Raw genomic sequence first — 17,165 nt, 5'->3', positions numbered from 1 at the left:
TAAAAAATAATATTTTTTTGTTTAGATTTTCAACCGATAACATTTTTCAAAATTAAATAAATAGTATTATTTACTTCTGTTCTCATATGATATGATATATGGGTAACACTTTACAAGGTTCATTAGTTAACTACCTTAGTTTACATGAACTAAGAATGAACAATACTTCTACACATGGGCGTCGGAAGAAAAAAAAAAGTGGGTGGGTCCTCCCCCAGAAAAATGTTACTGGAGTAAATACCAGTAGGCTATTCTGGTGCCTTTTAATTAAAACAACCCAGGTGAAAAAGACGTACTATTAAATATATAAAAAATGTACTTGAGTATGTTTTTAGTACAATACAAATATACTTTAATGCATTTTTAATACATTTAACAGTACGTCTTTTTCACCTGGGAAGTAAACTAAACTCCACTTCACGTCGGGCGGTTCTTTGCCTCCAAGTCGTGCATTAAATGCACAGCTATCCGTGGATTATCCCGCTAATACCATGGTCATCTGCCAGCAATGACAATTTAAAGCTGTTGTTGATGTTTGCAATGCAATGTTTGACTCTAAGGGTACAACAGGCGGTTACTTTCGTCAGTTGCGGCTCGTTGAGAAATATAATGTAGCGATTCAGCGGAGTTTAATTTATTAGGGAATTCCCTAATAATTGGATTTGACTGACAGCACTATGAAAAGACAAATGCGCTGAATCAGAGACGGTAAAAGTAAGTGGGTCCAATATCATTTGTCTTAAAAAGTGGGTGGGTATACAATGGTTCCGACACCCATGCTTCTACAGCATTTATTAATCTTAGGTAATATTAATTTGAACATTTAAAATCAAAGGTTGTATTTGTTAACATTAGTTAATGCACTGTGAACTAACATGAACAAACAATGAACAGCTGGATTAACATTAAGAAAGATTAATAAATACTGTAATAAATGTATTGCTCATTGTTAGTTCATGTTAGTTAATACATTATCTAATGTTAACTAATGAACCTTATTATAAAGTGTTACCATTATATGATATATAGACAATAGACTTTATTTTTTATGGGACTTAAAGGATTCTTTTTTTTTTAACCACAATGAATGAAATCATCGCTGTAATGTTGATAAAGGGGTTGTTGATGGTCCAGAAGTCTGAGATGTAAAGACTCTTGTCAGTAATGATCCTCAGAGCTGTGTTCATGAGTTCTCTCTCTCTGTGTGTGTGTGTGTGTGTGTGTGTGTGTGTCAGGTGGACCTGTCCCCGGCTCTCCTGGCCCGTGTGATCCTGGAGTGTTTTCTGCAGGAGTGTGAGCCTTCAGTGCGTGAGTACAGCGTTACTCCCTAACGAGAGAACACACACACACACACACACACACACACACACACACACACTCAAACACTGTGTACATCAGTGCTGTTATTAATAACTCATTATCCTGAGCCTCTCCTGCCCGAGACCCAGCGCACACATCGAGCACACTGCTGTGTGTGTGTATACTATATACAGACTATATACTTTGCAGTCTCTCGTGATTTAAGGACACAAAGCCTTATGGCACTTTTGATTTTAGATAGTTTGACTGATACTTTGCCAAAGCAATGGTGCAAAACAACATTAGAGACCTTTTCTGTTATTATGAGAAGTTTTCAAATGTTTTTGATTCATTATGAAACTGTAGTGGCACAGATTAGACTATTTAAGTCTAGGTAACTCATAGTTAGTATTAGCATTAGTGTCTGTGGTGTATTAGTTGGCAACAATAGACATTTTGTCCAATATGGGTGAGAACAGATAATTATTGCATGTGCTGTATCGGTGTCTGTGTATTTGTGGAGAACAATATAGACGTTTTAGCCAATATCAATATGTGATGATTATTTTTGTGTGAACAATAATTTTTTTATGGCTGGTTCATGGTCAAAATATAAAATCTGGACTGTTTTGTCTCTAAATGCTTCAAGTGAAATCTGTGATCAACAGCATAAAGATGCATTTGCTGACAGAGACCGTAGTGTTTCTGCGCTCAGTGTGTTTGTGTGTGTTTTAGCACCAATGTTAGAGCAGAAGTTGGCGACGCTTGGTTTATACACAGCGTCCGCCATCTTCCTCTCCCCCCACACACACACACACACACACACAGAATCTCGGTGCGTCACAGGCACGTGTCGTGGGTTTAATCGAGAGAGAGACTCCAGTGCATGCAGTCGTATGTCAGTGTGAAGTGTGTGATTACTCTGGATGCTGTTATCCAGCTCTTGTCCAAACGCTCCTGATTGGACCTGTGTGTGTGTGTGTGTGTGTGTGTGTGTGTGTGTGTGTGTGTAGAAGCAGCACACAACACTCCTCTGATTATACATAAACACCAGCTCCAGAAGACCTCTCTGACCGCCAGAGACGCTTCGGCCAGTGCAGGCAAAAGACTGTGATAACGCCGAATGAAGCTCATATCTCAGGCATGAGAACATTGTGCGTAGAAAAACAGTGGACAGAAAAATACATGCTAATATTTCAGTCCCTCTGAAGTATAAAGAGCTTTTGGCCCCACTTTATATTAAGTGTCTATAATTACTGTGTTCTAACGTTTAATCATTTGATTCAGTGCACTTATTGTGTACATGCATGTTTTTACACTGTATTTGTATTTTTAAAAATATCTGCATGTAATTAATATCTGTAAGTACATCTATAATTGACCCTACTCCTACGTGTGTGTGTGTGTGTGTGTATATACAGTACCAGTCAAAAGTTTGGAAACATGACTATTTTTAATGTTTTTGAAAGAAATGTCTTCTGCTCATCAAGGCTGCATTTATTTGACTAGCTGGAGTTTATTTTTATATATTGTAATTTAGTTAATGTTTATTTTATTGCAAGTAATGAAAATTGTAAAAATTGTAACAGTGTCCATATCAGACAGATGTTCACATGAATAAAGGTTGTAATGCCTAATGAAGTGGTTTACAGTGTGTGATTATACACTGAGTTGTTTTGAAATTGAATTCCATATATATAATTATAGGACAAAGCTTTTTCAGTTCAATTTTCATAGTGTGAGACAGTGGTGTAAAGTATTGGAGTAAATATAATTAGTTACTGTACTTAAGTATCTTTTTGGCTACTTTGTAGTTTTACTGAGTATCAAATATATTAGCAACTTTTACTCTCTACTTGAGTACATTTTTGACTCCAGTACATTAGTGTTAAAGGGGTGGTTGATTTTAGACTTGAGAGATTGTAGACATTTAAGAGGCTGTTGTGTCTACCTTTATTTATCGCAATATTCAGGTGTTCAGTTTTATTTAGGTTTTTAGAAAATAAACACGATTTCTCATCTTACAAATCAATAGTTTATTTTCACTGGCATGTCTCTTAGGTGTTGAGGTGCATTTTTGAGCCTACGTTCAGTATGAGTAAAATAAAATCCAATACTCTAAGACTTTTACTCAAGTTGTATTGAAATTGGTGAAATGGAGTAATTTTATCTGTAAGGTATCTGTACTTTTACTCAAGTATGGTTTTCAGGTACTCTCTGCACCTCTGGTGTGAGAAGAGTGTTCTCTGTATAATCTTCCTGATCATTTTCCAGAGGCTCAGCCTTTCCGTTCTCCGTAGATTTAAATGAAAGTGACGTCTATTTTTCGTCCGATGCCCCGCTGTACCAAGGCAAGTTTATTTATATAGCACATTTCATACACTATGGTAATTCAAAGTGCTTTACACACAAAGGAATTAAAATAATCACAAAATAAAAGCAAGGAAAATTAAAACAGTTATAAAAGGATTTAAAAGAGTAAAAAGATTTTTCACAGCTCCCAGTTTTACTCTGAGATTTTCCCATGGCGATTATCAGTGAACCTCTGTGCTCTCGTCCCCCTGCTTCACCACTGACTCTCCCTGTGTGAATATTAGACTTTTGTAATGTGCTGCTTTGATGAAACTCTGCCTGGATAATTGTCTTCGGTGGCCATTAGCGCACAGGTTTGTCCAGTGCTGTCGGCGAGCGCATCCATCATTCCCCGTGTTTCCAGCGCACTGCTCGGATCAATAGCCTCATATACACCAGACGCTCAGCCTTTGCGCACCATCTTTTATTTTCTTTCATTCCTTTCTTCCCCGTTTGCATTTAAGAGACACAGAAAATGTGCCTTTGGGACGCTGAATATATATCCACTCACTTCAGCGGGATCAATAGAGAGTTTGAAATTGTTTCTGAAGTCTTTTCTCCAGTGAGTGTTGTGTCGGGGTTCTCCCAGACCGCTCCAGTGCTGCGCAGGCCGGATGAATGCGCATGTAAATAAATCAATACGTTCAGGGCATTTTCAGCACATATCGAATATGATATCAACATCTGTAATGCTTGGTCTTCTCAAGACGGCAGCCGGATCTTCTGAAGGCTCGACTTCACTAGAAAGCACATCAAATGCTGCGTTTTACTCCAGTCTCTGGTGTTTTGTGGCTCTGGGTTGGACGTCTGTTATCATGTCTAAACGAGATGATTGTTTCACTTTATCTTTAATTTCATTAATGTGCCTGAGCATCCAGTGAATAATGTGTATATACTGTAGACTTGACGAGCAGTGGGAGATTCAACTGCATCTTTTTTAAAGCAAGCGTGTGTTTTTCCATTTCTCCAACATGTAATGTGATATTAGATGAGTTGACCGTTTGCCCTGTTTTGGATTTCACATGCACATAATTAAACCATACTGTTAAAAAACAACACTAGGTTATTGATGCATTATTAAGAATAACTAGCAGTCATAATTAATAATCTTGAACATTGCTGAATCTGAAGACTGAATGAACACCAGTAAACTAAAGCGCTTTACTAATGGGTTATTTAACTCAACCAAATGCGATTATTTAGATATGTACAGCAAAAACATAATATTATCAAAGTGATTCGCTTTCATTTTCGGTCTGGATAGCACTAACCAATGAGAACTCAAGGAAAATAAATTATGTGTATATTTTAGAAGTCACACAATCATGGTTTCCGAGTACTCTGCTCATAATGCTCATCCCTACACTGTAAAAAAGTACATTTGTGAATTCTGTAGTGCAGTAGCATAATTATTTTTTTAATTACGATAAAAAAAACACTATTTCACTAACTATAATGAAAACTATAGAAGATGGTGAAAGAGACACATGTTTTAAAATCACAGTTCATCACAAGTAGCTTCTCCACAAGCTGAGGTAAATACTAAAAGAGAAGTTACACATAGTGTCACACAAATACAAATACATAATTAATAAACACTAACAAGGAACAATTGTTTAAACAAAATACCACAAAATTCAATCTCGCACAGGGATTTGTGGGAACAGATTCAGTTGTTTAAATTTAGTAATTTACGATAAAATTATTTAAATTGTCCTGTTAGGTCTATTACCACTGTGTATGTACTGAGGGAAGTAGCGTTTTTACAGTCCTTTACAGTTAAATGAACCTATTTGGTCACTCTTTATATTAGGTGTTTTTAACTACTATGTACTTGCATATATATATATATATATATATATATATATATATATATATATATATATACAGTCAAACCAACATTTATTCAGACACCTTCAACATTTCTCACTTTATCTCAGTTTATTCGCTATAGTTTAGAAAATGGTAATAAATATGAGCAGAACTCAGAGTTATGAACTCAGCTGATATTTGACTGGTTTTGTCCATCCTTCTGTTAGACTGTCTCACACATGAATTATGTTGAATATCTGTCAGCTGTTAAATTTAACTACACAATTAGACTATACCAGTTTAGCTCAACCAATCACCAAGCAATGCTTCATTTTGTTCAGTCTGTGTGTAAAAAGAGCATTAGCAATTAAAGACAAAACACTTAAGAAAACATGATCAGCTCAAAGTGTCTGAATCATTTTTGATCCCAAATATTTATAAATGTAGTCACTGTATGAAGAATATTTGGGTATAATATGTCACAATTTACTTTATTTTGCTTTCCTCACTTACATAAATGAACTATAGTGTCCTGCACACACTAGTAAAAACCTGTTCTAACCTCACCCATATCCACCTCATATAACAGGTTTGGTGGAGGTGTAATAGTGGGTTTAGGTGTCAACGGTGTAATTATAGATGCACTTACAGAAATTAATTACATGCATGCATTTTTTAAATACAATGTAAAAAGATGTATGTACACAATAAGTGCATTGAATCAAATGACTAATTGTTAGTACATAGTAGTTAAAGACACTCAAGATGAAGTGTGACTGTGAGGGTAAGTGCATCGGGCGCATGATTCTAGCCGCTGAATCGTGAGATCCAGGCTCTTCATTAGCAGCTGTAGGAGGCGGTGAGGTAAGCATTGCCTTGACAAGTATACTAATTACTAGCGTATACTAATTACTAGCGTGGATGGGGGCGTTGCAGAGCTGAGAAACGGGCCGAGCTCCAGCCCTGCTATCAGACACAATCAGACCGAGGCAGATCAGTTCTGCCCCACTAACCCTACTGGGACCATCACTGCTCATAAAACCACAGACGAAACGCTTCTGCTCTCTCTGTGTGCCGGGGAGAGGAGGATGGGTTTAAAGAAGTAAATATGAAAATGAAACGAGGGCTTTAGGCAGCGGCAGAGATTTGCAGAGCTGTCCTCTGGCGTCTAACAGCCTCATCCATCACGGCCCGCAAGTACTCCATTCCTCTAGTATCTGTAAATGTTTTTAGATATTAGCCAATTTATATGCTCTCAGATTCATCATGGAAAATCAGCTTTAGCAGGGGCGCATTATCAGCGAGCGTCGCATCATGAAGTTTGATGTACGATTGCGTTGCTAGCGCCGTGGAGGAGGAGGGAGGCGTCTTGATTATAACCATAAGAAGAAGGATTTTTAATTAATAAACAAGCTCTGGGGCTCATCAGCGTCAGAGGCGATAACGGTTGTCATCCGTTATTTTTTTTATGACGATCGATGAGCTTCCGTCCAGGTTTTTTCTGAGTCTGATAATGGTTTCTCCTCTTGCCGGAGAGGTTGCGTGGCTTTTCTCCGCCTCATTCATCATCTCATCAGAGGTTGTTAAAGGTGGCTGTGTTTTTGGTAAACAGCTCCCGAACAACTCCCGTCTTTCCTCTTTAATATTCCCCTCCTCTGATATGGACGCCTCAGTCTGAATTTATGTCGACACGGGACAATTACATTAGATACGCGGTGTGTTTACAGTGTTGTGTTGGTAGGCGTCTTTAATAAATGTATGCTGATGCTGCGCAGATCTTCGGCTCTGTTGTTATTTACTGCGCCGTTTGTTCGCTGCGGATCCGCAAATGGCATTACGCCCCGGTGATGAATGAGCGTTAGAGTAAACTCATTTTAAAAGTGGCCTGATTTATTATCTCTCTGGCCTCCATTTTCATCAGGTCATTGCTTGGCTGAAACCCCACAATGTCAGCCGCAAGGTCACCCCTTTTTTACGATTGTTCGTAACCCCATCGCTCAGAAAATGGACGTTTGGATGGACAGACCGTGTGTGTGAAGCAGGTGGTGTTGTGTGATGTGTGAAATGCGATGGTGGTCAACCTCCAATTACGAGAGCTGGTAAGACAAGGGCTTTAATGGCCTCTGTTTGCCTTCGGGAGCTCTATTACACACTGCTGTTTTGCAGGACCAGCATCAAATCTATAAAAGTACCATTAAGAGGAAAAAATCAATCAAAATGCCATTAAAGTGGAATAAGTTGCCAATATTGCTGATGTGGTTGCGGCTTCTTTGATTTTCCCTCAGATTATTAGGCGCAGCGGCGTAGTGACTTTGTTAAGGGAAACGAGTGTTGTTGGGGAGTAATATGTCTCCCGGCTTCATAAAGTTTGCGGCCTCATATTTCCCGCTTTATTGATTATCCATTATCATTTGTCATGAGGTGTCCTAACTCAAGGGGAAATATAGCTCTCTTCATTGCCGAGCGGAGCGCCGGAGCACCGTATGGATCTGCGTGTGAAGGTATAGCAATCTGGGAGAAAAATGAGCTGAAAACAAGGCGCCACCGGTGTAGAGACTGCTGACTTGGCTGTGCTCTCCTTCAACAGGGGGATGAAAAGAGAAGAGCTAGCGTTTGTTCTTCTCCAGCAGGGTTCTGGTGTTACGACACAGAGAGAGAAAACCTCTGAGCTGCAGCCAATGAGGGAGGATTGTGTTTGTGTGCAGATGTGTAAGCGATGACAGGGGTGTGTGATGAGTCTGAAGAGCTCAGTTCTTCAGGTGCCGTCCGTACACTGATAGACAATATGGCCGTAGTGTCCGTGACGTTGACGTTTCTGAATAGCGTTTTTGAAGCCCAAAGTGGGCGGAGCCGGCCGTCGCCATCTTGGCAGCTGTATAACACTCCCAGATGGACAACATTCCCGGATGGACAATACTCCCGGATAAACGAAAATGGGCAGCGAGGCTAGTAGTGAAATCAGCGGCAATCCACCTGTCACTCAAGTGGCCACGCCCTTAATTATGCAGAACTTTAAGGCTTGATATCATTTAAAAGGATGAGTTGTAAAAAAAAATACCCCCCCACCCTCACAGTCGTCATGAAGGGCAAAATTATCTATATAATAATAATAATAATAAACTTTATTACAGACTCACAGGTCCAAAATAAAAACAAGACAGTACACACAATACAATAAAAACTTCAGAGGAGACAACTATACCAATGCTTCCATAACTTGGACTTATACCGTGTAGTGCTAAACTTGATGCTGGTCAATGCCATAATTATGTAATTCTCTGAGTTATTCAGCCGACTTAAAAATTTGTACATAACATTTCTCAATGTGGCTTGCAGTGTATTAACACCTGCAGCCACAAATATGGTCTTCTCAGCAGAATTCTCAGTGCATCATTGTAAGCTACCTGGAGTTTATGCAAGCTAGCTTTGCTGAAACTAGACCATAAGTGTGCATTGTGTAGAGGAGTGCAGTATGCTCTGAATAAAGCAACTTTCACTCTATCTGTGCACCCACCAAACTTGCGAGCCAAACTATTCGCCTGAGCATATAAAGAACGGCATTGCCTGTAAACGTCAAGGTCATCCTTCAACTGGTCTGTAATGAGATGCCCAAGATACTTATATTTGCTCAAAACTCTCAATATTACCTGCCAATTTAAAAGGAGGAAACATTAGACATTTATCCTCCTTTGTTCTGCAAATCATCACCGCACTCTTGTCTGTATTATATTTCATGTCATGAACAGTTCCATAGTCAGAGCAAACATTAAGAAGCTGTTGAAGACCAGCACTGCTAGGACTGAAGACCACAAGGTCATCAGCATACATAATATGATTCACTAAAGTGTTACCTATCATACACCCAGTGTTACACGAATTCAGGCAGACAGAGAGCTCATCAACATACATGTTAAAAAGAATAGGGGAGAGGATTCCACCTTGTCTGACCCCGTTCCTGACCCCAAAAGGAGCAGAAACACAGTGGCCCCATTTTATAAACATAGACTGGTTGGCATACCAGTAGGACAGAATTCTCACAATACATTTAGATACACCTCTCTTATTCATTTTGTCAAATAACTTGTAGTGATTGACGCGGTCAAAAGCTTTTGAGGCATCAATAAAACTGAGGAGTTCTTATCTCTATACGTATTAACATTTTCCATTAAGGAATATATGGCCATATCTGTGCCATGTTTAGGTTTAAAGCCAAATTGGTTGTCAGTAGAGGGGATAATGTCCACAATTCTGCTCAACAGGATGCTTTCAAAAACTTTAGACAATACACTGGCAAGGGCTATTGGTCTGTAGTTATCAGAGCAACCAACCTTACCAGACTTATCCTATATAGACCAAAACCAAGTTTTGTTTTTTTACCAGGCTGTAAACACTTTTTTTTCTGCTGTAAAGTTGGGCATTTTAACATGCGGGTCTATGGGATTGACTCTCTTCTGCAGAGAGAGACTGGCGTCTCTAGTGGCCGGTCGATGAATTGCAGTTTAAGTCACTTCCATGTTGGAGAGAGAGAGAGAGAGAGAGATACGATACCGGAGGGTTCCTGCTTGATGCCGTCGCATTAGCGGATTTACAGTCAATTCACATCCATTGTCAAAAACGTAGAAACGTACGAAGCTCTGCTCACATAGAAGTCACTTTAAACCAATCCGCTTTCTGTTCGTGAGCGAAATCTGCGAAGAACTTTTTCGGCCTTCGATCGTGAGCGTCCCTGACTGGCTTTCAAACGCAAAATTTCACCAAGCAACAGTAAATGTGACCACAACTTTAGGGACAAGATCCATTGGGTTGGAGTCTTGATCTTGGGGTTTCAATATCAAGTAGGTCTATACTACTTTGCACTAGTTTACTACTACTTTTACCATTGCACATGTAATCTGAGAAAACAACTACTAGAATACACTCTGAAAAACAAAGGTTATTTAGATGGGATGGAGTGTTTGTAGAAGCTGTCTGAAATGAGACACTTCACCTTTAAATATGGCTTTAAACATTCTTAAAATGAAGGCTCTTTATTGGTTCCATGAAGAACCCTTACTCTTCATTGGATAAACGATTCTTTAGCTTATTAAAATAGTTTTTTTTTAAAAGAACTGTTCACTAAAAAAACAAAACTGGTTCTTCTATGGCATCTCTGTGAACCCCCCCCCCCCCCTTATTTTTAAGAGTGTATAATGAAATATAACCAGAATACGTGGCCAAATTTGATCCGCTCTCATTGGAGAAAGTTGCTTTTTAAGGCACTCTAACAAGCCAAAACTTGGACCACTTTTAATAACAAGGCTCTTGGTTTATAGTCTCTGATATAAACCAATAATGACTGCAGTGGCTACTGATCTACTGCATGAAGTGTTTGAAACAGATGTGGCATTGAATGCAGCATTTCTCTAGTTTATTAAAATCAGGGTCTAGTCTTGGTCTGGTCTTGACTCTATCTCTGTTTGGACCTAAGTTTGGTCTTGTTTTAAAGAAGACACTCAGCAGATTATTGCTGATGTGAAAGCTTCAAAAAATTAAAGTATGAAAAACTATGGAAGTTTACATTTACAGTAAATCAAATATACTGTACTTAATATTTTTTCTTTTATATAAAATATATATATTTTACAAAATATTTTTTGCTATAAAATTACTATTAAATCAAAGCCATATGTCTAACCAAGTTGTGTTCCAAATTTGAAGTTGATATCACAAAAATTTAAGTTCCCATGAGATTTTGTTTAGGCGTAGTACCAAATACAGCCACCAGGTGACATACATTCCATTGCATTTTATTTTATGCATTCTGCCGTAACAAATTAATACATTTCTGTCCAAATATCACTTCTGTCACATATTAAGGAACCTTGAGGCTCAGACCTTTCCGACAATGTGTTTTGTCAAGATTAGAAAAGGTTTTGATCATAAATTATGAAACATGACGACTCCCAATTGGGGAGGAGCCATATCAAATAATTTAGAGTAACGTTTCTATGGTAACGCGCAAATGTTTTTTCAGGATGAATTCTGAGTTCGGGAGCTTTTGAATGACACCTAATTTATGATAATTACTAAAATAGGCGATAAAAAATATATAATATTATATTTTAGAGGATAATATTATTTTATAATGGACAAATCAAATTTTTATCGACAAATACTAGAATATATGTTTTATGAACTTTTAGCTTGAAAACCAAAGTTTAAATTATTTAAAGTGTGTGCATCTTGTTTTTGTGACAAAGGCCAGAACTAGATTTTTTTAAGTGCACTCTTGTCATAAATTAATCTATTACTGTTCCTACATAATTAGTAACAAAAAAACAGTGGTAAAATATCTATTTAGGAGTCTTAGACCTTTCCAACGATATATAGTTTGCCATGATTAGATTAGGATTTAATTGTAATATAGTGAAGTAAACTGGCGTCCTGCTGGCGGGACGGTGAAGAATGGCCATGAAAACACTAAATGATGGCTTTTATTGTGCACAAACCTTACATTATAATTAAATAAAATGAAATGCTACTTGATTATCACTCTTTGAAGTATCATTTATTTCACATCACCATCTGTCTGAGTTGAACAAGGCCTCATATTTCCCATCATGCACTGGCTAGTGTTTGATCCACTCAGTGTTACTCTCATATGAATCTCTCTTCAATCCATTAAATCTGAATATGATTTTATGTTGGAGTAATAGGGAATCAATCGTGGGGCTTGTGGGCTGATTTATAATGTTAGTGCAGCATGAATGGAGTAAATGTTTCATCCTGCATAACGCAGCTCATCCACACCAAGCCCATAGTAATACTACAGGTGTAGGAGTTTAATAATGGGATCGATTCCTGCTCAAATTCAGCTGAACTCTGACCTTTCATCTGGAAATGTGTAACGCATGTGTTTCTGTCTCCATCAGCAGCATCCAGACTTGTCCTCAACAACATGCTGCGCGAGCCACATCTGATCCCTGACCTGCTGTTAGCCAAGCACGTCGAGCAGGTACTAGCACTCAACACACACCATCGGTTTCTCTGTTCCTTTCTTCTATTGAAAATGAACTAAGATGTTTAGCTAAATGTTCACATTGTCTTTACTAGTGTTGTCAAAAGTACAAGAGTCGATACTTAAAGTCGCCCTGTAGTCAATAATTTTATCCCTTAACCCTCTGGGGTCTAAGGGGTTTTTGGGGTCCTTGAGATGTTCTGACATGCCCTGACATTTGTGCTTTTTTCAGTTGCTTATAAACATATTAATGGCAAAGGTGTAATTACACTCTATTTAGCACAAACAGGGCTACCATAATATGTGAGCAACGTGCATGTACATGTTTGTATTTTTGAGAGAATAATGTTTATGCATGGTTATTGAAAAAGCTAAAAACTAAAGTTTCTGAAATAAGGCCACAAAACACATACTAAATATGTGTCAATAAGACTTTTGCCTAGAGTTTTTTCTTCAAAATGATGTGAAAATCATCCTGCCTAATCATTCACATAACACAATACATTGATTTAAATTTTGTAAAACACTTTTCGTTTGGAAAGGCAATATGCGCAAAGGGCGTCAACGATTGAACACCATCATGCATATTTAGTGGTTCACACCTGAGGAGACAATGGGGCCCGCATACTTAATGAGCCATTCATTCAGGTGTGTCACTGAGCCACAGGAAAGAATGCAAGAGCATTGGTTCACAGTTGGAAGCATCTCAATTTTATTTTATTTTTCCACAAATTGTGCTTGCAAATTGTATAATATCCAAGGAAAACATGTCTAGTAATTGTGCAGTTAATTCTCATACTGTATTTTCAGTTTTGGAATATATATCCTCTCCCCAAATTTGTCAATAATAAAACACAATAAAAATTATTTAAAGAAAAGGCTTATATTTACCTTTTAACATTTGTTTACATCTACCTTGTAAATATATTTATATATATTATTAAAAAGGTTACAATTGCAACAACAATTCAAGTGTAATCTTTCTTTGTAAAAACTAAAGTATACATTTTATCATACATATTTCAAAGTTAAGGATTCATTACTTTGAATATAGCCTGCATTGACAAAACATACTATATTTAACATATTAGCAAAAATTGGCAAACAAAAGCTTATTTGAGGTGGCAGATATTTTACAGTAAAAATATATAATCTATCCAAAACTAGTCAATGAAATGTTGTCTTTCATATGTCTGTAACATAGGTCTTTCGTTTTTATTATAAGGAATATAAATGTTAATTTGCAGTTTAATACGTTGCTTATACAAATACATTTTATTTCAACATATTTCAGTCGATTTTTACTCATCTCAGTATAGCAATACAGTTTGCTAAAAGCAGATCATTCATTCACACACAGAAATGTGAGTGTGTGAGCTGTGGTAAACAGCGCATCTCTGCCGTTCATTCATTCACACAGAAACGTGATTCACTTGAGAATGAAAAAAACTTACTACAGTATTCCTCAGCTCAGCTGCATCTGCTCCTCGAAATACCTGCACTTCTGAGGTACATTTTCCATTATTATTATTATTCCTCACAGCGCTGCGGGACGGTGTAAACAAGTACAATGATCTGAATAAGCTTGATGTGTTTTCTCGAGCTGATATGGGGGCGTTCACAGGTTTGCGTGGATTGCCTCAGTCATTTGCGTTTGAATAGCGCGCGCTCTCCGTGGGTGGGGTCACATTAAAAATAATTAGCTGAGATGAGAACGACTGACATCTCGCTCTTTTCATAAAGATTACATAAACAGAGAATATTTGTTTTTTATAAAAATTACTTCATTTAAAAGAAGAGAATTCAAGCTTCATGCCTGTGTGCCTGTGGGACTGTTTGACTGAGTATTCGCTGAGTTATGGTTCATTTTCGGACGCGTTTCAGAATGGACTTCACTGACAGAGAGGAGGCAGAACTCACATCATGTTTATTTTTCTTTATTTGGCGAAAAGCACAACACTTTGTTTTTATTGTGAGTATACACAAAAATAATACACACTTAACAGGATCGATTGATGTATAACACAAGCATATAAGATAAAAAAAAAAAAAAATTTTTTTGCACTGATAAGGAAAAAAACGAGCCTATCGCGCCGGCACGATAGCCGACCTCAGGGGGTTAAACTCATCTTTGATCACCAAAATGACATATTTAAATGTTTTTTTTCCTTGAAAATAAGTCTTCATGCCTTATAATATCTTGAATGTAACTCGACACCCGTGCCTCATTTAGTATGCGTGGTTCTATGAATATGCAAATGAGCCCCGCCTCCACTCAATCACTCAGCTCAGAGATCCACTGGTTGACGATCACACGTTGATCTGATTGGTTACAAGGTAGTTTGTGACGTCAGAAACACCAGCGATTTCAAAGCGTGTTTTTGAGACTGTCTTTGGTTCACTGCAGTTTTAAGGAGGAAATACTCAGCAATGGAGTCGACTTATGAATTTACACATGGTTTGTCTTAAAGCCACGGGCGTAATTTCCTATGGGGACAGGGGGGACATGTCCCCCCCACTTTTCAAAATCCCGTTTGTGTCCCCCCCACTTTCCAATTCGTTATGAATTTTAATTTTTTTTTCGCACACCGTCATCGCCACGGAGGAGCAGGACAAAGAAAGCCTGTGGCGATGTGAGCTGCCGAGTCCAGGAACGTCGCGTCCACACTCTAAAAATAGCTCAATGAAAGTTCTAACGAGCAGGGAGCGCTCCTGACGCACACGACGAACAGACAGCGCGCCAGAATCGAACAATAACACACACATTTATGCCAAAATGCCCATTTTGTCGAGTATCCTCACAAGAACAGTCTTAAATAAGTTAAATAAAATCTTAAATGAAAGTCAAGAGTATGCGTGAGATCCTGTCAGCGGCAGATCTTAAAGGGACAGCAGCCACTAATTCTCTCTGTCAGTAAAGTTAACCAAAGAACAAAGGGAACAGAGAAAATCATTAAGGGTTAATCTATATGTAATTTATAATTTATGCAGTGCGGACTATTTGATAACCTTATTCAATTTCTGTATATTTTGTACCTGGAAAGGCACAGGTAAATACAGGGCCGGATTAACCATTAGGGCAACTGGTCACTTGCCCAGGGGCACATGACATCTAAGGGGCCCTGATAGGTAAGAAATACACAGAAATGTAATAAAGTTATCAAACACTTTACAGTCTTCACTGCATAAGGTGCATCTACGCGTCTTCATCTACGCGTCTTTCTAAGTCTTTCCTCCCTCCCCGCTGAACGCCAGCGATTACTAATTCGTGAAATGCACTCCCGCTGGTTGAGTGCGGAAAAAGTTTGTTTTAGGTTCGATATTAGCAGGACATTTGTTCTACAGGGTCGGTAGTCTAACAAAGATATCAATAGCAAGATTAGTTTTAACATTATGTGACCATTGTATATCGACATGATGAAAATATTCATTCAAAATCATTTGTGCATTAATGCTGCATAATTATACCTGAGAATGCTTTGACGCGTTTCCACAGCACACAATGCTTAAGGGAACGTCTGCGAATTCCACCAACTGCGTTAAACGTAGCCTATAATTTCTATTATTTAAAATTACTTTTAACACTTAAAAAAAGACGTTTTCAAATTCCAAATCTTGCAGAAGGTTCCTAATGGCAATACTGACTTAGGCTGCAGGTAGCCTTGAGTAAATTAACTAAGAAAATTATTCATAAAACGTATAAATATCAGTTGAGCCTATGTTTACTTTCGTCAGACGGAAATGAAAAGACTATCAGTCTAAGTTCAGCTTTAGGAAGGGAAGAAATAGGCCAGGATAAGAATACTGAGAGAATAAGAAATATGAAGATGAGGAGAGAGCAGGTATTGACAAATAATCTAATGACAAGGTTTTAAATAGCCTATTTCTTATCATTTTTTGGCCTTCAAAAGTCCTAAATTACACATATGTAGGTCAAAGAAATCCAAATTTTCTCGGGGGAGCATGCCCCCGAACCCCCCTAACTATGCCTTGAGTCTTGATGCCCGGGGCAAAGGAAATTGTTAATCCAGCCCTAGGTAAATATGACATTTAGTATGGGTTTAAGTGAGGATTGTTTAAAGTTCACTTAAATTAAGTTGTTAGCCTATATTTTTGAAGCCTAATAAATGTTTAAAATTTGAGGAAAAAAATTATTTTCATCGAGACATCGGTAGCTATATTAATATCAGCTATACAGGCCTTCATTCATAAAAAGATGCTATTAAACAATTATTTAAAATGTGCTGTCTTTATGTTGTTTCTACATTACAGTGGAAATTGAGTCTCACTTTATTTCAATTTTATGTACACACAAAACATTAATAGTGAACATTTTTGACTATAAAATGATTCTCTCACGTCTTGGCAATCGGCCCCTATTAAACAATAAAAAAGTAAGACATATTTTTGTTATACATAGCTTAGTAGCCTACTATTCTTTTTGGCATAATTTATCATTATAATCAACTTAATTATTTTCTAAATTATTATTATTAATGATTTTGTATCACCATAGTCCCCAAATGTATGTAAATGCAGGAAATGGGATTCAAATCGAAAAAATGTTTCCCCATTTTGTGTCCCCCCCACTTCTCAAACCAAAGTTACACCCTTGCTTAAAGCAGATTAAAAACACCACATAGACACACAAACTACATTAAAAGCTGGATTTTCACCACAGGGGGACTTTACATTTTAAAAGATT

At 37.7% G+C, this 17,165-nt stretch overlaps 1 protein-coding gene across 3 annotated transcripts in view; it reads left to right on the top strand.

Moving 5' to 3' along the window:
• The window catches only part of cdin1 (CDAN1 interacting nuclease 1), a 107,708-nt gene that overhangs the window by 36,819 nt on the left and 53,724 nt on the right, over nt 1-17,165 (top strand). For 2 of the 3 annotated variants that reach the window (XM_084096614.1, XM_084096613.1), the window contains exons 6-7: nt 1,236-1,308; nt 12,375-12,457. In XM_084096614.1, the coding sequence (XP_083952740.1) occupies nt 1,236-1,308; nt 12,375-12,457 (156 nt within the window). The remainder of the gene's footprint in view (nt 1-1,235; nt 1,309-12,374; nt 12,458-17,165) is intronic. The other variant, XM_084096615.1, reaches the window with a different exon arrangement.

Source organism: Abramis brama, assembly GCF_963993115.1.
Source record: "Abramis brama genome assembly, chromosome: 21".
Lineage (NCBI taxonomy): Eukaryota > Metazoa > Chordata > Actinopteri > Cypriniformes > Leuciscidae > Abramis > Abramis brama.
The sequence above is the reverse complement of the archived record's forward strand: the minus strand, read 5'-3'. Positions and strand labels throughout refer to the sequence as shown.